The sequence below is a fragment of the Sphaeramia orbicularis genome, chromosome 11 (assembly GCF_902148855.1).
Source record: "Sphaeramia orbicularis chromosome 11, fSphaOr1.1, whole genome shotgun sequence".
Taxonomy (NCBI): Eukaryota; Metazoa; Chordata; class Actinopteri; order Kurtiformes; family Apogonidae; genus Sphaeramia; species Sphaeramia orbicularis.
The window spans coordinates 10,645,390-10,666,522 of NC_043967.1; the positions used below are offsets into that span (position 1 = coordinate 10,645,390).

The 21,133-nt window shown below is 36.3% G+C and overlaps 1 protein-coding gene across 1 annotated transcript; it reads left to right on the plus strand.

Annotated features, from left to right (window-relative positions):
- The first annotated feature begins 13,139 nt into the window (after positions 1 to 13,139).
- On the plus strand, positions 13,140 to 17,379 carry fabp3 (fatty acid binding protein 3, muscle and heart). The gene is made up of 4 exons (XM_030147321.1): positions 13,140 to 13,334; positions 15,473 to 15,645; positions 16,858 to 16,959; positions 17,051 to 17,379. The coding sequence occupies exons 1-4, from the start codon at positions 13,262 to 13,264 to the stop codon at positions 17,102 to 17,104; spliced, it is 402 nt and encodes a 133-aa protein (XP_030003181.1). The 5' UTR covers positions 13,140 to 13,261; the 3' UTR covers positions 17,105 to 17,379.
- The last annotated feature ends 3,754 nt before the right edge of the window (positions 17,380 to 21,133 follow it).

Genomic DNA, 21,133 nt, shown 5'->3' on the forward strand with positions numbered 1-21,133 from the left:
TCTGCTGTTAAGCAGCTTCCAGGAAAAGGTAACGGGATGCGCTCCGAGTCCACCGGACCTCGTGTACAGCGGTTGCCATGGATACACATCAAGTAGCCAGAGAAGGAACAAGCAGTAACGGAACCTGCCAAAATAAAATATATCACTCATGCGCTTTTTTGCACATCTTTAGGATTAAAATTTCGTTTCCTCTAACTCCTTTAGTTCAGTTTTTATCAAAGTACTCATTTTGTTTATACGTCACTGACAAGTGTTCTAGATGGCCAGCCATGTTTATTAAGAAACTTTTATTTTGAAAGTTCAGCCCAGAAATGAAGCCGGAAATGTGTGTGAAGACGCTGTTCGGGTGTGAAGTGATGATGGAAAAGTTTGGAGGAAAGCGAAAAGTTCGTGACTGTTTGTCATTTGTCTTAGTCTGTCATCATATCGGAAGTATTCCGATGTTCTGTGTCAATAATCAAGTCTGGAAAATTACTCTGTTTTATCATTTGAATAAAAGTGTCTTTTGACCAATATCCATGAAAAAAACTCCCTTCTCAACACAGACTTAAGTAGAGAAAATAATACATAAAAACCATACGAAAAAATAGAATATTTTAATAATATTTTCCACAACAACCGAGAACATCATTAGAAACAGTCCTCAGTACAAAACTCAGACTGTCATTATTACCAGACTAACAGCCACTTAGACTGGATCTGGTACCGGTTGGTTAAATTGTTGTCACCTATTCATATTCTGACAAATTTAGTTTGAATATTTATTTGGTTTATTTAACACAATAACTCCTTTCCCTTTCTTAATTTAGGGATGTTAGAGTTGGGGAGGTAAACATAGACGTCATGTTAATGCATTAATGCCAGGCTGTTCCCCAGTGCACACATGAGCTAACTGGTTAGGATAACTGGTTTGGAGCTTCTATGTAAACACATAGTTCTCATGGTGTCAGTAGTAGTACTGGTAACAGCAGCAGCTGACTCAAGTTAAGTACATGTACCTCAAACATGTACTTACGTGCAGTACTTGAGTAAAAGTTGACTCCATAGTTACATTCCACTACTGGGAAAGTTAGTATTTGTCACTTTGGCAGCAGACTGGTTCTGGAGTAAGTCAGTAAGACTTGGATTATTGACTAAATGTTTGGATGGGGTGAGAACTAATAAGCTATGCCTCTTCTCACTCCTTTTCGAATATGACTTTTTTTTTTCTTTTTCTTTTTGCGTGTATCATTATTTTATGCTTCCTTGAATTTTCATTTCTATATTATGTTGTGTGAAGAAGTCAGTTAGTAGCAATCAGGAAGCTTATATCATTTCCATATTCGAAATAAATTATTTTTTTTTTAAATGGTGAGCTACACAAAATGGCTCTGAATTTAAATTAGACATGTTAAACTATAAACATGTGGGACTGCAAATGCAACTAAAAGATTTGGAATGTGGTCGAGGTTTTATAGCTGAAATTTTCTATCCATTTTCATTGATAAAAACAAGTCTGCCATTTTTATTGGCCTTTGTGAAATGCTGCAAAACAGTTTTCTTCATTTTGAAAGCACAAGAATATGTCTGCACACACGACTCTTCGACCACATAATGGGCTTTCATGATTTTTTGTATGTTCAGTCTGCATGAATGATAATTGGTGTCCTCAGAGAAGTGCTTCCTAATTAACAGCCTCCTATCCTGGCTTCATACTGTGGCTAAATCTTGTCAAACTTGTATATCATGTCAAACTGCAAATATGAAGAAATTTCGACCAGAATTTCAATATCTTGTACCTTGTCCACTTTTATCTCTGCAGAATAATTGGACTGAAACTGACACCATTTAGTTTTAATGCTGTTGAGTATTTTGTGCTTTTGATACCTTTAGTAGGCTCAAAAATGGGAACTAGGACAACATGTCATAAAGTAAGCAGAACAACAGCTAAAGTGCAGAAGGCTGAGGTTTTAATATGCATACACATGAAGATAACAACATAAAAACACACTAATGTTTGTTTGTTTATTTTTTATCTTTTATTTTTTTATTGTTGGACTGTCTTTTCTCTGTAGCACTTTGACATTCTGCTAAATGAAAAGTGCTTTATAAATGTATTATACTATTGTTATTGTTGTTGTTAGTAGCGATGATAATAATAATAATAATGTGCATGAAAATGGCATCTTGTCTATTTGTGCTTCCACAAATCTCCAAATTTATAGAAAAAATGTAAAGTACATGACTTTGTGCCCTTATCAGGTTGTTGAAATCACAACTTTTTCCTTCAGCTGGAGGAAGAATTAAACAAGTCCAAATGCTCACACGAAACAATAGCTTTTGTTTTGTGTGACTGGAAGAAACAAAATCACACTGACAGAGGAGAGGGAGAGAAAGAGCCTGCCAGTTTCAGAGCCAGTTGCCATAGTTTCACTGATGGAATCCAATACTGACACACACACACACATGCACAGCGTCCGGTTTATCTTTTAATAAACTGCCCCCTATGGGTCTGTCTCCAAGGATACGGTTAATATTGAATCAGGAAGTAGCAGCTTCTGTCCGGTTCACTATCCTGGATTCACTACTGACAGCCAACTGTGAGTGTGTGCCTAAATTAAAATGTGCTGGGGTCAACCTATATCTCCCCCCTTGCAATTGGATATGTTTTTCCAGACTCTTTTGTTAGAGTGGAACTGAGGGTGTGCTTTTTTTTTTTTTTTTTTTTTTTTTTTTTTACATTTTCAGGCTTTTTATGGAACATATCATTTGGAATTAGGGGGTCAGTTTGTATTTTTTCTTTGTTTTACATTGTTCAAATAGAGCTGTTTCTGTTTTGTGGCAGGGGAAGTGTTGAATATGTATATTTCTCTGAAAAGACTACAATCTTGTGTCACTGAGGTTAATATATGCATAATGCAGTACCAGTTAGTGTCCAACAGAGGGAGCTAGTGTACCTATTTCCCTGCAGGCGGGGAGCAGTTTGGCATGGACAAAGTAACACAGATACACACTGGGTTGTAATGAAGTGGGCTTCTCTCAAGCACAAGGTATTTATACATATCAGATGCTTGTAAATTACTTGAATGCACTGTTTCTGCTTTTTTGCATGAAAAAAATATCTAAAGTGAAAACAAAATGATGCTTTGTACATGTAACCAAACTAAATTGATAAAAAATTATATTTAAACTCATCACATGTTAGCCAAATATGTAGTTAGATCTACTAAACATTTCACAGAAATTAATTCAGATTAGTCTCTGGGCATTTAGATATTTAGATTTGGTATCTTTTAGAGCTCTGCTACATTCATTTCCACTTTAATTAGACTTCTCATTGTTCGCAATATCTAAATAACTTGCATACATAGCTTAAATAAATTAATGTAATAGATGGAACCTATGAGCTAAATATTTTCATTTACAGACAACTTTTTAACTATCTAAGTGTTAAACTTTATATACACAAAAACATGTTTTAAAGGGCAGGAAATGTATAAAAATAAGAGCAAAAATGTAAAGATTTCACAAAGAATCAATAATCAATGTTCAATAAGTGAGTAGTGTAAAAAACAAAATACAGCAGCCAGATTACGGGTAAAAGACACTCTGACACAAAAATGAACATACTTTGTTAGTTAAGTCTGGGTGACCAGGCCACAATACAAAACCTCAGTGCATTATGGGATGGCAATCATGTGACCAACAGAAGTGTCATCATGTGAGGCTGAAATAGTGGAAGTGAAAAAAGAAAGATCAATTATATTTCATTTATTTCTTTTTTCACTTCCACTATTTCAGCCCTATTTGAATATGTGTATTTGGTGCACAATTACAATTCATTATTATTTTTTTCTTAATGTTAAAATTAAGTAGATAAAGCCATTTCCTTGTTCTTTTATCATTAAAGTAAACTCTACATTATATTGTTGATTTTTTTCCTTCAACTGAAATTGGAAAACAAAATGTAACCAATAAATGATTTAAATGTTAGATTCAGTGTAATATTAGCTTTGGTCTATTTGATTGAGTGAAATTTGAATTCATTTACCATCTAACTGTTGATTCCATTTTATGCAGCTTTATATATCTACTCTGCTACATCCTAGAGGTAGATATTATACTTTAACCCCACTACGTCAGTCTGACATCTTACATTTTATTTTCAGATTGCAATTTATCACAATGAAAACAGCATGACATAAGTGTTTTGGCTTTGAGTGTTTGAAATGATGAAATGTGTTGAGAAAATTATCCTTTTTACATTAAATCAGCTGTAAGCGGGCCTAGAGATACATGGTTCTCACAGGACAGAGATGCTACAACCACATAGGGATCGTATAGAACATTATGTATTACTGTATATTAAATGACCAACAGAATATAAGGTAGTTTGAATGAGTTCAACTTCAAACATGTACAACAGTAAAATGAATCAGAAACATCACATATATTATTACACTGTTGGAATGAAGTAAGTTTACCTCTTCAAAATGACTGTGACAATGTGATTTATTCTCGATATATAAAATGTAACTGGGAATCAGTGTGTCATCAATGAACCCAGTCAAAGGTGATTACTGATATATATTAATAGAAATAAAAAGATACATTTTTCCAAAATTAAAATGATTACAACTTCATGGGTGCCAGTGTACTTTGACTTTTCATACTGTAGTTACATTTTGCTGATAATCCTTTTTTTTTTTTTTTTTTTTTTTTTTTTACATGCTTTTACTTGTCTACAATCAAAGTTTCCCGCAGCACTATTGCATATATAACTGACAGTTTTTCTTGCTAATACTTGCCCATTATGATGGGTTTTTAATACATTTATAATATAAATCTTTCAGGAGTACGCTGAGGCACAACGAACAGGTTTAAATTTAATAACATCAAATTTCTGTTTACTTAAGAAATTTCAAAGAAGAGGGAAATCTGCCAGACTGACTCACGGTGGTGGCTCAGAAAAACTCACTGCTGGTTCTCTTGAAGATTTACAAGACAAATTAAAGAGTGTAGCCTGAGGTCAGTCTGCTGAGGTAACACACACACACACACACACACATTGAAAGAATACTCTGTGTTTGTCTAGTGTGTACCAACTCCAAAAGCTAAAATAAACAAGCACACTGTAAAACAAAAAAAAACAAAAAAAAAACAAAAAAAAAAACAAAAAAAAGAGGAGGTTGCCCCATTGTAATCTGAGTTCTGCAGAGTCTGTTGATGTGCTGCTCGTCCATTCATTAAATTTTTATCTGAATATGCCAGCTCTGTTTGGACAAGGGAGGGTGAATGACTGCAGCAAAGTGTGATATGAATGGAAGGTGACATGAGATGTGTGCAGCCAGAAAAGCAAAGAGGAAGACTATAGAAAAATCCAAATGGATGAAGAAGTGAGTGGGCGTTTAAGGGAGTGGCTACATCTGTACTTTAGTTTAATTATTTGAGAAACACCAGATGGACAGAGAAGCCCTAAGAGAAATATGAACATTCTTAAATTTATTGCTTTTTCTCTTTTTTGTTCCTGTGCAGTACAAGCATTAAACCACGTTCAGTATTTTAGCTTTGTGCTTATGTCAGCTCCGGCTATATTTACACAATCAAACTGGATAAAGTTTTCTGTGTAAAGGCCAAATACACATCACGCGGACACGGGCTATGCAGTAATCGTGTCTTCGGTCAACAACCTTAACAACAGTCTAGTTCAGTAAGTCGTTACATCCCGCTCAAACATCTGGGAGAAAGCCAGGACAAATAGAACACTTATCAGGTCACTGTCAGTTTCAACAGATTATGTTACAGACAGATACTAGTTTTTGTCATGATCAGCAATTCACATGTTTTATCAATTCCAGATTCTGTCCGGTAAAAATGTTGCTGTAGTTGGAACTCTGAGCAGAATTTGTGTGTTGTTTCTTTTGACCCCAACAGCCAATGTGTATGTGTTAGTATATTATTATTATTATTTCTGTTCTTGATTAAAATGTCTTATGTGCTGTATAAACATAATATGGCCTTTATCTTGCTAAAAAAAGAGGATTAGGAATGCCATTTTTTGTTTATAAAATAGGGCCTAATAATCCTTTGCACCCTCTGGGATCTTCTTGTAGGATTTCTGTGATACTTTGCATTAGACCTGCCCTTCCCAAACATAGGGGCAGGACCCAGAATGGATCACAGAGCTGTTTCGATTGGGTCTTTAACTGTCAGAGTGAAGCACATCTGAAGCTTGACTTACGTTTCCTTTTTAGAGGGGTGTCTCCCACAAATATTTAACCCATAAAGACCCAGTGTTACTATTGTGGCAATTACAAAAATATATTTTTCTCTCTATTTAACCTTTCTTAAGTGTTTTATCACCATTTATTATATTATCCTCCACAATATTATCCTCTGCATTTTGCATTTTTTAAGTGAAATAAATTATTGTTAGTTATATTTGTTGTTTGTTTGTTTAATCCATAAAGTGCTACTTTTGTGGCAGCTTTTGATTTTTTCTCTCTTAAGTATTTTTTTTTTCACCATTTATTGTAATATTATCTTCTTTAATTTGTGTTTTGTCAGTGAAAATTTGGTATTGTCCTATATTTAGTTAACTGATCATGTGGATGTTCTTTAAAGATCAGATTAAAGTTGAAGGTTATTATATCAGAAACAGAGAAAACTGAAGAAAAAGTGACTTGATCAGAAAATATATCATTAACTGAACATAAAAACAAGTATCTCCATCCACTATCATTTATTAAACTCTATGGGTTTTACTGGTGAATCAATGTTGTAGAAGATGACGGTGTTTCCACGTCCACTACGGAGCCTCTGAACGTCCAAATGGGTCATATCTGATGACCATGAAAAGATGAAAAACTACATTTACACTAATTATTTACATGTATTTATAAAAGTAATAGATCAAAAGTTATTAAACATTTTAGATCAGTAGATAATTTTGGTGGCTGTTTAGGTCTTTATGGGTTAATAATGCAATGAGATGAAAACCACATAAGAGATAAAAAAAACAAAAAAAAAATTATTATTATTATTATGTGAAAGACACAGTAAAATGAAAACCACACAAAAGATAGAAATGACCCAGAGGCAGAGAAAAAGTGTTAAAAACATGTAAAAGACAAAATGAGGTGGTAACACTATAAAAGATTAACAAATATACACAAAACATGTAACAACACAAAAGACACAACAAGATGAAAACCAAAATAAAAAGTATAATTCATGTCATAATTTTGTAAATTTGGTCCCTAAAAGGCACAACATTTATCTTTTGAGTCTTGATCTGCATAAGTCTGGGATCCACTGTAACAGACACTGCTTATTCAACACCAGGATTCATGGTTAAATCCACCTATGTGAAGTTTTTTTACTATGCATCTGTGAAAGCTGTTATGAAGAGGGTGTGTGCAGGGAATTTTACGTGTGAAACCGCTCAGAGCACTATATCATGAGATTGCATAAGATCACACACACACACGCACACACACACACACACACACACACACACACACACACACACTTAAAAACCACTTGCCCAGTTTTTGACAAGCAGTGAACACATCCCAGACCGGAGCTAGATTACTTCGACCTTTCACCTCCTCTCTCTCTCTCTCTCTCTCTCTCTCTCTCTCTCTCTCTCTCTCTCTCTCTCTCTCTCTCTCTCTCTCTCCCTCTCTCTCTCTCCCTCTCTCTCTCTCTCTTTCCATGCGTCTGTTCCACACCTGTTTATGTCAAATGTCAGACTCATGCACGCTACGAATTCGTTCCATCACACACACATGTGCTCGTTCAGACTTAGTGCTCACAAGGAGAGAAAAGAGGCCACTGGAGGACAAGGGAAGAGGGACAGGGTGTGTAACATGGTGTGACGTGACAGAATTCCCACTGACTCCACTTTAACTGTTTCAGAACAGCAGCGTGTAAATGTGTAAATAGTGGTGTGAAGGGTGAGTTTAAACATGCACTTCAAATGTTTGTGCTGTTATAAAGATCATCTGATAATGATCATGAATGAGTGGATCTGTGTGTCAAAGGTGTTTCAGACTCGGCCATAGTTTTTGACTAATCTCAGGTTTGTTCTCAGTTTAATCTGATGCAAGATAGTTAATTAACCCATAAAAACTCAAACATTCACCACTGACCAAAACCATCTACTGGTGTAAAATGTTTAATAGCTTCTGGACTACTAATCCTATTTATCCATGTAAATAATTGGTGTAAAATATAGTTTGTCATCTTTTCATGGTCATCAGATATGACCCATTTGGATGTTCAGAGGTTCCGTAGTGAACATGGAAACACCGCCATCTTTTACAACACTGATTCACCAGTAAAACCCGTGGAGTTGGATAAATGATAGTGGATGGAGACACTTGTTTTATATCCTGTTATTTATACGTTTGCTGAAAAAGTCACTTTTTCTTCAGTTTTCTCTGTTTTTGATACAGTAACCCTCAACTTTAATCTGAATTTTTGTGAAAATCTACATGATCAGTGCATTAAATACAGGAAAATACCAGATTTTCACTGAAGAAATGCAAAGTAAAGAAGACAATATTACAATAAATGGTGATAAATCATTTAAGAAAGGTTAAACGTTGAGAAAAAAAATCATGTGAGAGCTGCCACAAAAATAGCACTGGGATAGGTTAAAGAAAAATAAACACTGGCTTATTTGTGGCCTTAGACATTGTCGATGTTACCCCAAGCTTTACAAGACCTTTGTAAACATGCAAACAACAGTAATATTCAGTTTAACTAACCACTGACTGTTTAACCGACCAAACTTAGACAGAAAGGTGGAAAACACAAGTCATCATCAGCTGTTTGTCGGCAGAATGACAAAACAATGATGAAAATTGTTGTAATACAATTTCTAAATGATATCATTAATATTTTTCCTTGAAAATCAGCAGATTTTATTAATCTGATGTAGTTTTATAATGTGACAACTGTTGATGTTACTATTGTTGTCTTTAGGGTTTATTTTACTTAGATTGGTCAACTAAAACACAAAGATTTTAAATAGTTAGTTGTTTTGCTGAATGTTACTTTTTCTAATTCTGTTTGCATGTATCTGATATTGAAAAGGAAGATTTTAATACCAAATAACGGTGTTTGATCTGCAGGAGTTCTAAAGGTATGCCACAGAGTGCTAAGCCTTAGCACTGTTACAAGTTCTATATGATTATTATTGTTTTATAAATAGTGAATCTGCCAGTAAAATGTTTATCAAGTATTAAAATGCTTCCTGAAAGTGACAAGTTTTTGGCTGCAGTGAACTGAGCTGAGTAGTGTGAAGCGGCAGCACGATCAGACATGCGTTTTCAGTTTGAAGAGAGACTTAAGTTAGAACAGAAAAAACTACACAGCTGCTTTAGGAGTCTGTCTTATTTAGTCTCTTTGTGGCCCTGTTCAGACCTGACACTAACATGATCCTGAAATACTCCAAACAGCTTTAATAGCAGGTGTGATCACACTCAGGATGCATTCAGGACACCCTTAAATCTCATCAGTTACGATACATTTGGAGGTCATCTGGGACGCATATGTCTACATCTCCTGATCAGGAATGTGCAGGACTGCCTACTCAGCTGATATTGAAGACATATTACTTATTATTACAACACTCTGCTGATATTTTTTCTGTTAAGAAATATGATTAGGCCTGTTGTGATGTTGAAATTTGAGTTGATCATTAATGGACATAGAAATATTTCGGACTAACAATATTATTTAACTATATTATTATTGATACTTTTAACGTAGCTATAGTCAAATAAGGTTAATGGGTCAATATCACTATGCGGTGCTTTTGGTGTCCCCCAGCTGAATCTAACTGTCACCATCAACACATTACAAAGCAATGAAATTCTGGGGTTTTGTTATTAGTGGACTTACACATACATCAGTACAATTTTAAACCTCTTGAAATGTGACTTTTTTTTTCTGTTTTTTGTTTTATACAATTTTCCTTGAGGGAATGTACATGATTTGGGCATGTCCCAACACTGCCCTTCTAACTTTAGTGAGATTAATAAGTGTTCAAATGAAAAAAAAAAAAAAAAAAAACTTTTTAGATGTTGTCATTATACTTAACAAGATTTTCAATAAAACAAGTCATTTGGATCATTTATATGTTCTGTTTTCATAATAATATGTAATGTTCTACATGTGTCCTTGAAATTGCTGCCCACCCTGTCACTTTGGGGGAATCACCCCTTTAATAATCTGGTCGATGACATCACTGATGACATCATCATCAGATTGAGTATCTTCACTGGAGGTGGAAACAAACCTACGAGAACATTTAGTACTTATATTTACAATTCAAATTTTTTTTTTATCATTTTGTGTTTGTACTTGGATGTTGTCAAGCTTAGCATGTCCACCCTGTCACTACAAAATATCGTTTAATATAAAACTGTAGTTTTTCCTGCTGTAGTTTTTCCTGCTGTAAATACTTCAGATATATCAGATTGGATCTTAATACAGAGACTGACTAAAGCATATGTGTGGTCATTTGAACTTTACTAAACCGACAAAACTAATGTTAGCCTTAGAGTTTTCCACAGTGCTGTATATACCATGTAAACCAAAAATAAGTAGAAAATAGAAAAATTTTCATACTATTATTTAAGGTGTATTAACACGTACGTATGTGGCAACACTACTTTTAATCTACAATAGGGACATATACAGCATATCATGTATTACATTTCCATATAGATTGGTATTAAAAATTGGGTAGAATTAACCTTGAAGTCAAATTAAGGTCATGGTTTGACAATATGGACAATATGGTGAGGTAATATGTAGAAGTTTGTGTGATGCTGCCTCATCATATAAGGCAAGGCAGGTTTATTTCTGTTGCACATTTCATATACAAGAAAATTCAAAGTGCTTTACATAAAACATTAAAAGCATTACAGCAGGGAAGCAATAGAAAGTATAGGCATGAGAAAAAAAAGGAAAAAACAAAACAGATAAATAGATAAAACAGATAAAAACTTTAAGCTGAAAAGAAACAATACAGATCTGAACTTCTGAATAAAAACTCTATTCAAATGCAGCTGAGAACAGGTGGGTCTTTAACCTGGATTTAAATAAACTGTGTGTTTCAGCTGATTCTGGAAGTTTGTTCCACATATGTGGAGCATAGAGGCCATATGAACCATGTGTGTGTACTATAGTCATACGCCTTCAGCCTTTTCTGTCGCTCTGACTGCAGTCATTGCATATGTGTGTTTTTGTGTTTACAAGCTGGCGTGTGTTTGTGTCTTTATCGCCGTCTCTGTTTTTTCTGGGCCAGCGAGGGGGAACTAAGTGCAAAAGCAGGTGGAGCAAAAGGGAGAGGAAAGAAAAGAAGAACAGACAGAAAAGAAAAGGAATCCAAAGGATTACGATGGCCATTATCTCCAACCCCACCCGAAACAAAATCAATCACCACCTCCCCCACTCGTTTTCCCCCTTCCTTTTGCTCTCTCAGCAGGAGCCCCTCCACCCCCCTCCCTTCACATTTTATTCTCTTCAAGCTTGACTTCTTTTACTTTGGCCCTGTTGCACTAACTGGCCCTTCCCTTCACAGTTCTTTCTTTTTAAAATATTTTTGCCTGATCATACATGATGGCTGTGTGGTCAGAGTACACATGATGCACGAGAAGTTGAACCATTCACAACATAAGACAGAAAAACATGATTTACAAACTACAAGCAGAACCCAACAATACACCACACACTGCAGTGTTTTATTTCATATGTATCTGGGTCAGATCTTTTTAAGACACAGAGCATTAAAGTTAAATTACAATATTTATGCTTGCAGTGGTAGTGATTTATTTCACTGGATAAAAAAAGGGGAAGTTACTGAAAGTCAAAAGGCTTTGTTGTTGGGAAAGAAAAATAATCTTCTCAATCTTTTTTTTCCATTAGAAAAAGAAAATATATCCTATATATTGTCCTCATAAGACATTCCAGCTAATATTGAGCTAGATTTAACAGTGGTTTGTATAATAACCCAGTGGAGGAAACACTATTTGACTGATTCCATCCATTCATTCATTCATCTTAAGGAAGAAGGAAGAAATGCCAGTATTCGTCCCTCGTTGCATAAATTCCCCTCTGTTATTTTATACACACACAGAAGCCCAATACATATTCATACACAAACAGGACCAATATACATGTACTTAATGTGTAGTGAGGTGTCAGAGCGAATGGGCTTCCACATGGTTAGGTGTTCTGAGTAGTTAGGTTTCGGTGCCTTGCTCAAGAGCAGTGCCCAAGAGGTGAACTGGCATCTCTCCAGATGCAAGTTCCACTTCAACCAGTGACTCTCTGGTTCCCAAACGAAGTCCCTGCCAACTCCACTACCCCTTCAAAAAAATGAATGAATGAATGAAATGAGAGATGTAACTATGTATAAGAAGAGAAAGGCCAGATGGAAAGACTGGATCCTGGAGAAGATCATGTTTGAACTTGAGATGCTGATGTTGAAAGCTGATGAACACATTTGAGCAAAGTTGATAATTGTTCTAAATATATTCTTTATTTGATTTGAAGTATACAGTCAGGCTCAGGCCATGTTGCACACAAACACAAATATCCTTCAAAAGTATTTGAGCACATTTCAGAGTGTGTACTTTTTCTCTTTTACTGGGATAAGGATGATGAGTGGAGATACTGCTGCTTTTACCAGTCTTGCTGTGTGTGCACTTTTGCCACCACAGAATGTTGGGTGCTTTATGCCACTCCTGGAGCAAAAATGCAGCAGCTCAGCTTTGCTTGATGGCTTGTGACCATCCATCTTCCTCTTGATCACATTCCAGAGTCTTTCATTGGGGTTTGGGTCTCGATCAGGAAATTTGCAGTACTGGTTTGTTCCTGAGCTCTGTTACTTTATAGTTAAAATCGTGTGATTGCAAGCAAACATGGGGAATCATATGGTAGCCGTGTGTGCAGAAAACGGTCTATGTATCCCCCTAACAGTCATTCTTTTAGTGCGTCTTTGTGTGCATCTCCCCCTTCGTCAGTCCTCCTCCTCCTCCTTCTCTTCCCCCCTCCTCCTCCCCTGCACTCCCTGACACCCTCTGATGACGTCATGAACAGCCGGTTCAAGCACAGCCAGTAGGATCGCAGCACAGCCTGCAGTTCTGGCTCTTGTTTCTGTGCTTCTCTGACTCCTCTCTCATTCTGTCGCTCCCTCGCTTCTCTTCACACACATACACACCGTCTCATTCTTCCCACACTCTCCACTCACTCTACTGCAGAAATGGCTGAGGCTTTCGTTGGCAGATGGAACCTGAAGAGCAGTGACAAATTTGATGACTACATGAAGGAGCTGGGTGAGTTCTGCATTTCTGTATCAGCATGTGTGTGTGTATGTGTGTGTGTGTGCGCATGCGTATGTAACATGAGAGGATGCAGCGCTGCATGTGCGCACATGTGGAAATGGGGTTAAGTATCCAAGCTGTGTGTACGCACTTACACAGTTTAAGGGAATGTAAATGCGGCTGGAGCGTGGGAAAAGTCAATACATAGAGGGCCACAAAAAAGAAACAGATGGTAGGAAGAAAAAAGAGGAAGAGAAGCTGAAAGCAGGACAAAAGATAGAGAGAAACCATGAGGAGAGGATGCAAAAAAGGGAAAGAGTGGTTGACCACATGGCCTTAACATTAGGGAGGGGTTCAGACGAGAATCTCACAACCCCACTGTGGGAAACTGGGATTGGCTGGGGACTGCATTCACACACACACTCACACAAAGTAGCACATTAACATGCACACACTTGAGCACAATGTGGGTGACCTTAACTGAAAGCTGCTCATTGTTTAAGACTATGGAAGGAGCTGAATATTAAGATTGTCCCAAAGCCAAAGGAGCAGCTACTGAGACGAATGGGACAAGAATGTACGGGTAAAGTGGGTTTCAAAGTATGTGTGTGTGATGGGGGCAGGTGGACTTTTATTACCCCAAAGAATGACACTAAACTGTGACTTTGTGTGTGTGTGTGCGTGTGCGTGCGTGTGCGTGTGCGTGAGAGAGTGAGTGGGGGACATTCATGCCCACTGACCCCTAGGGCCATATTACAATCGACCAGTCTGCTCTGGTCCCCATAGAAACACTTCAACCTCTGACCGCGTTACGTTTGATCGATGAGGCGACTACACACACACAAAGTGACTTTGTGTTGCACACACATGGGAAAGTGGCAGTTTTAACCATGGATTAGCTCTCTCTAGATAAACTGGACTGTCAGCTTTTATTTAAAGAAGAGATTTTCATTTTCTGGCAACTGAAGTTGTGTGTCACTGTTAACCAATCAGATCATACATGTACAAACACACCCAGAGTGTAAGTGTATAGTACACACACAAGCCCAGACGTGCGGCCGGGTCACTGGGGCATACAGTGTTTGAAGAACATGTTGCAAAATTGGACAGTAGGCAAATAGAGATTAGAGAGTGTCCGCTGAAGGAGAGCCAGAGGGCAAACCCATATCTACTGCTACTTCTCTGAAAACATGCCTTGTATCGTTTAATGTTAAAGGGTTCATTGAAATATTTGACAGAATTAAACAATATCCTAAAATTAAAGTGTTGCAGCAGTGTATGGAATGGTGTGACATTCTTTATTTGTTTTATTATTTTTATTATTAGATCCCCCAACCTCATTATTTATTACTGTTGCAACAGCTATTCTTCCAAACAGCGGTCCATAATAATAATAATAATAATAATAATAATAATAATAATAATAATAATAACATTAGGGATTGGAATTGTGCGATTATCAGATTATTGGATCTGATATTCAGTATTTTTACAATTATGTGAATAGAGTAAAAAACACAATAACCGGTAAATAAGATAAGATAAGATAAGATAAGATAAGGCCTGTTTTAAAAAAAAAAAAAAAACAATAGTTAATCTGCCTAATGGGAAGCACTTTATTTCTGTTCTGATGTAGCAAACATTTAATTAGTGACTCATCAGCTGATTGCCAGATATGCCCATAAATTGTTCAAATATAACCGCTAATGTGAGTTTACTCTGTTTATTGTGGAATGTAGCCTGTAGCGCCACTGATGACATCACACTCCCTAGTTTATTCACTCCAAAGAACAATTCCCATTTACTTTGTTTTTCAATTCTGTGACTTTTCAAAAGTTTTCTTCAAATTCACCTCTCGTCTTATGGAAACACAGCTCCTGCCTGCAGTCACTATTCGAGGAACTTCCCACCCCAACACCACTGTCTGATTGGTTACACATCTAACAGCCTATCAACATTCACATGAGCAAAGAACATGTATTTATTCACAGTCATAATGAAAAATGACAACAAATGTATATATAGTTGAACTGTATTTTGCATATTTGATTTGACAGCCAGATTAAGGCATTCTAGCAAAGTAAAGCATTAGGGTTATTTGTCCTATCAGTCCATTTTCTGTCTCTGAGGTGTTGTCTTTTTTTCCACAGGAGTGGGCTTTGCTACACGTAAAATCGGCAACATGACCAAGCCCACCACTATTATCTCCCTTGATGATGACAAGGTTACGGTGAGGACGGAGAGTAGCATTAAGACCACAGAACTCAGCTTCAAACTCGGAGAGGAGTTTGACGAGACCACCGCAGACGACAGAAAAGTTAAGGTAAGAGGTCAAAGGTCACGGGCTTGAGGGCAGATAAGCAGATAGTGGATGTTTGACTGCCCCCCCCCCCCCCTTTTTTTTTTTTTAACACTTAAGTAATCATTAATATCTGATCAGTGCAGGCATTAGGGTGATGAAAGAAACCTCTGGGTTTCTTCCCAGTTGGGGGTCGTCATTTTTGTTTGTGGAGGTTGAGGCCAGGGGTCAAAAAGGTCAGGGATTACAGATAGGGTCAGGGGTCAGTCCAAATTTACAACTGTAAAATGAGACTTAAGTCAGGGAAGCTTCACCTTGTTCAGATGTTGGGGATAGAAGACACTGATCCATTCCTACAGGATTTGATTATTTAACATTTATAGCATAAATATGTTAATGAAGTATTTGTGTAAAAAAAAAAGTATCCTCTGAAATTTATTTGTTATACATAGAATCATCACATAAATATTGTGCATATACTAATTTCTGTAGATTTGTTAGATTTTTAAATAGTTTTAAATGGTAATAGCAGATTATTACATTTTGTTTTGTCCTAATATAATCAATACATGGGTCATTTAATCATAATCACATTTGAAATGCTAATTTGCTAAATAACCAGAAACTATAGGTCTGTTCCAAGTGCCTGGAAGTCGTTATAAAACAAGCCCAAAATATCAACGTCTCTGTTCCCTTTGAATTGAGGTCCATGATGAAACACCTCTCATCCTCTGTCTGAACCTGCTATAACTCAGTGTTTCACATTTCGTACCTTGCATTGTTTATTAACCATATGCAAGCTTAAGTAAAGGTATATTTACATATTAAATGTATAAAAATGACACATTTATAGTTGATGATAGAGCATATTTAAAGGCTAATGTAACTGTTGTTTAGAGCAGGCTGGAATCAGCTCTAATCAACTATGACATTGTCAGAAATCAAGTCTTTCACTTCATTAGAAACTGGATAAACGCTGAATCAAATACTTAATTCAAATGAAGCATCAAAGTAAAAAAAAAAATCAAGACAAGACTGAGCTTCAACCTAACTGTAAAAAAACAGGTGATTCTAGCTATAATAAGCCAAGTTCTACCAATACCAATAGTTTACAACAATGACCAGTCTGAGGTCTAATTTTAAAACACTGTAGTTATCTCTGAATTGATTGATGGTACCTTGATTGTAAATTAACGTGTATTTTACTTCCTCTGTTTGTCTCGCTGCTGGCTGCAGTCCATAGTGACAGTAGATGACGGGAAGTTGGTGCACGTACAGAAGTGGGACGGTAAAGAGACCAGTCTGGTCAGGGAGGTCAGCGGCAACAACCTCACACTGGTCAGTGCTCAAATCAAACACATACATGTGGCATCACAGTGGACATGTGTGTGCTTGTTGTCTTTTAACTCTCTTCATTTCTTCACCGCAGACACTTAAAATGGGAGATATTGTTGCCACACGTCTCTACGAGAAGGCGGAGTAGACGCCACCACTGAGCCCCTCCTGTTACAATCCTGTTACAACTAAAGCCCCCAACCCCTGAAGACCACCTCAGCTCAGGCCAATTAAAGTGATGCTGATCCCTCCGACACCCCTTCATACTGTATATGTTCAGTATTAACATTACTGCTGACTGTGAGCTCATTTTTTTCCCTCATCCCTCTCTTCTAATGGTTCTTTCCACTGTATGAAACACTGAATAAATTCCAAGTACTTGTTGTTTTTACTTTACTCTTTAATGCCAGGTCTGCTTTTTTTTTTTTTTTTTTTTTTTTGAAGACAGCATGATAAGCATGGTACCTGAATTTCATAGTTTGATGACTTGAGACCTAAAATAATAAAAATAGAAATGTCCACATGGTTGGACAATGTGTTAAAAAACATTAACACTGCTCCAGGATGACTTCTTTTCATCAAGATTATCAGATAACAGTCACCAATCAACGGCAATGGCAGATTTTTAATCCTTAATTGTCATTAAGCATTTATTTTCTTCTCAAATTTTATTTTAAAAATGTAACAACTTCCTTAATTTCCTACTTGAAAATCTGGTCAGTATTTCGTCGTTATATTTTTGGTTAAAATGTGTATCAATCAGTTTCATTCAGGTTAATGTTGAACCTTAAGCCGACTTTATTAACCCTTTAGGCGCCAGAGTTTTTTTTTTTTTTTCAAAAACTATTACATTTTGATATCAAGATTTCCAAAAGCTGTCTGTTTCATTCACTTATGTTGCTTGTTGCAATATTGTGATTTTTGCGCTTAAAGGGTTAAGTAAATGTTGCATTTATTCATTGAATAAGTGTAAATTCACCCTCATCTCAGTTTTTACAATGTAGATATAAAAAAAAAACCACATGGGCCTAAGAGTTCAGCAGATCAACACATTTATATCCAGCTAAAGAAGTCCAGTGAGTGTGAGCACACTTTCCATCACAGATGGTTTTAGAGGGACTCACACTGGTGTAATTATAGCTCTAACAGTGTGTGTTTGTGTGAATGTGTGAGTGTGTTTGTGTGCGTGGAGGGTACATCTTACCTTTGCCCTGGCTAGGTGAGGGGAAAATGTTGTTATAGCTTGCATTTGTACTTGCTGCACTGGTGTGTGATGTACTTGTGCGTCAGGGGTGTATGCCTTCTAAATCAGGATCATAGCCTCACACACTAGATTGGTGTCATGTGCTACAGACAGACGCCAACTAAACATAGGGTGAATGAGGATACACACAATACAGACTTACAACTATGATCATCCAGGCTCATTCTGCATGGAAAATCTGCCAGTTGTATAAGAACACAAACGCCTTATTGTTATAAAAAAAAAAGGAAGGATGACCCTACTTAATGCATACATAACAAGGACTTCTTCAATATGAGGAAACTGATGCCAAGCGTTGCAGACTTGCAGAGGATTTCAAATCCACAGGCTGTTGTCAAGACAGAAAGTACAAAATAAGTAATTTAAGGTCCAGTATGATGTAGGATGATATAGTCACAGAAATCAAATATAAATACAGTTTCATTAGTGTAGAATCCCACAAAAATTACATGCTTTTGTTACTTTAGAATGAGTTGTTCATGTGTACAAACAGAGCAGATAACCATGTTTCTACAGTAGCTCAGAACACACTTCCTCTTCTTTTTTGTTTATATTGGGTGGCATCCAGAGTTAAGGTGAATGATTGTCAACTACTACAGTATGTTTGAATGTGGAGTTAATTTCCCTTGACTAAAAAGATCAGAACAGACAAAACAAACACTTTAGCATTTTTGCAGCTGCCATACGTGAGGGTGGTGGGTTATGAGTCATATGCAATGTTCAACTTCACCACTAGATGTCCCTAAATATCACTAACTGAATGTTAAAGTCCAGGACATAAACAAAACTACCCAGAAAACAATATAACTAAACAACAAATTATGGCACTTATGTTCCTCATTTTTGTTTTTCTTAGGTTGGTACCGGTGGTTAGCTTGGTGGACACAGATTACAGAAGCAAAAAGATGTAACTCTTGTGTTTGTTCATCAGTAGAATTTAGTCACAAAAAACAAATGCACTGATGACATGAAGGTTTACACTGTCTATGTGGAATTAACAAGTAGTTTGAACTTCTTATCTCTAGAAGTTTTCAGGGCCAAAGAGGGCAGACAAAGAGATTAGAGGAAAAAAGCTATAGTTTGAAGGTTTTTGAGAACCACTATCAGTCCTAAATGATTTTCTGTTGCTGCACACTTAAGTTACAGTGAAATAAGGATTGATTGGGACTGGGAGGTGAAACTGGTGTTTACTTGATAACAGCTTTTTATCCAACATGGTGAAGCTCTGCTGGTTCACGCTAATGTTGCCAAGAGAAAAAAACAATTAGATTTACTTCCAATCAGTAAAAATTCTGTGACAGTGAGAAATAACAGTCTGAGAAGTTAAAAGTGAAATTCAAAACTCGAGTTTTGTTTTAGAACCACTTTCAGAACAAAATGGGAGGGAAAAAAACTTGCTTTTGCAGACCAGTTGAATTACAAGGAAATGCTAGCCTTCAGTTCTTGTGAAATTAAATTTTGTGTCTTTAATTTTTTTTTGGTGAAATAATTATAGGCCCTGCACCTGGTGTCTGATACTATCCCCAGTTTGATGAACACTTTTACAAGAAACAGGAAAAATCATTGAACAAATGAAAAATATTGAATAAAACGCTGATGTTGAAGAAAAATATCTGGACGGAGGCAATAATTTACACCACCATCAGTATGTTATCATATGTTGAGTGTATTCTCTATAAATAACACAGACTTGACATTAATATAACTTTATGTCAGTCTCAACTGGAGTCTGTAAATTCTTTCAATCCATCATCGCTTTTTGTTATTTACGTGACAGAAAATAAAGTACACCAAATCTGAGAAGGCGTTTCTAACCAACAATGGCTTTTTGTAAATAAAATGCTACTTGTATTTTATGTCACTTTAGTTAAAACAAAAGCTCATCTCAAAAGCATCAAACACTTTGATACAAATAGCAAAAGTACACACATATAATACAATTATTTTTATTTTATGAAGCAAAATATAACAAGTTAACTATTTCAGCTATGGAGCCTCAGGGACATACTAAACATTCAGAAAACATCTGAAAATACTGTCACTGTTGCTGCTGCTACATGCACCATCACTTTAACTGTACTGTTGCTGCATACTGTGTAATTTTGTACATATTAAGAAGTTTGGGGGTTTTTTTGCCTCTTTTGTGGTAGTGTTTATTTTTGTATTTTACTTATTTATCTAGACAGGGGCAATGCACAATATACATTAACCTTAAACAGGAGAGATGTAGTGTGCCAGGTTATACTGTAGTCCCTGGACAGGTTGATGTTATCATTAAAAAATAGGACCAATGGCCCTGTAGCTTACCGGCCAAATGAAAAGCTTTGGGAAATGTATCCAGATGCCATTTGTTATCACCCAGTTATGTGTATTTATTATATTACAGAAATAGCCCATGTTTTGGTCATTTACCAATCAGATCTGTAAAAAATTGAAATTTCAACTTGATATCATTGATACTTACTGATTTATTGGATCAATCCACTTCCTGTTATAATGGGAACATTTTTCAAAGTCGCACCAAATCCAGAATCAGATCCAGATCGAAATAATTTCAATACCTTGTGTTGACATCATCATAAAGAAGCTGTATACCAAGTTTGAAGTCAATCAGAACTGTAGTTTAGGAGAAAAAGAAGATTGAAATTTTTTTCCCCGTAAGAGCCCATGTTTAATTTTCCGTAAGTTCCCAGATCCAGAAGAAGATCCTGATCAGCATGTGGCCATTATGTTTTGGTCATCTCCCCATCAGGGCTGGACTGGAGAAATTTACACTGGATATCATTTATATTTACTGAGTTATTGCATCGATCCACTTCCTATCTCTTATAATGGGGACATTTTTCAAAGTGGCACCAAATCCAGAATCAGATCTGGATCCAAATACTTTCACTAACTTTTGTTGGCATCATT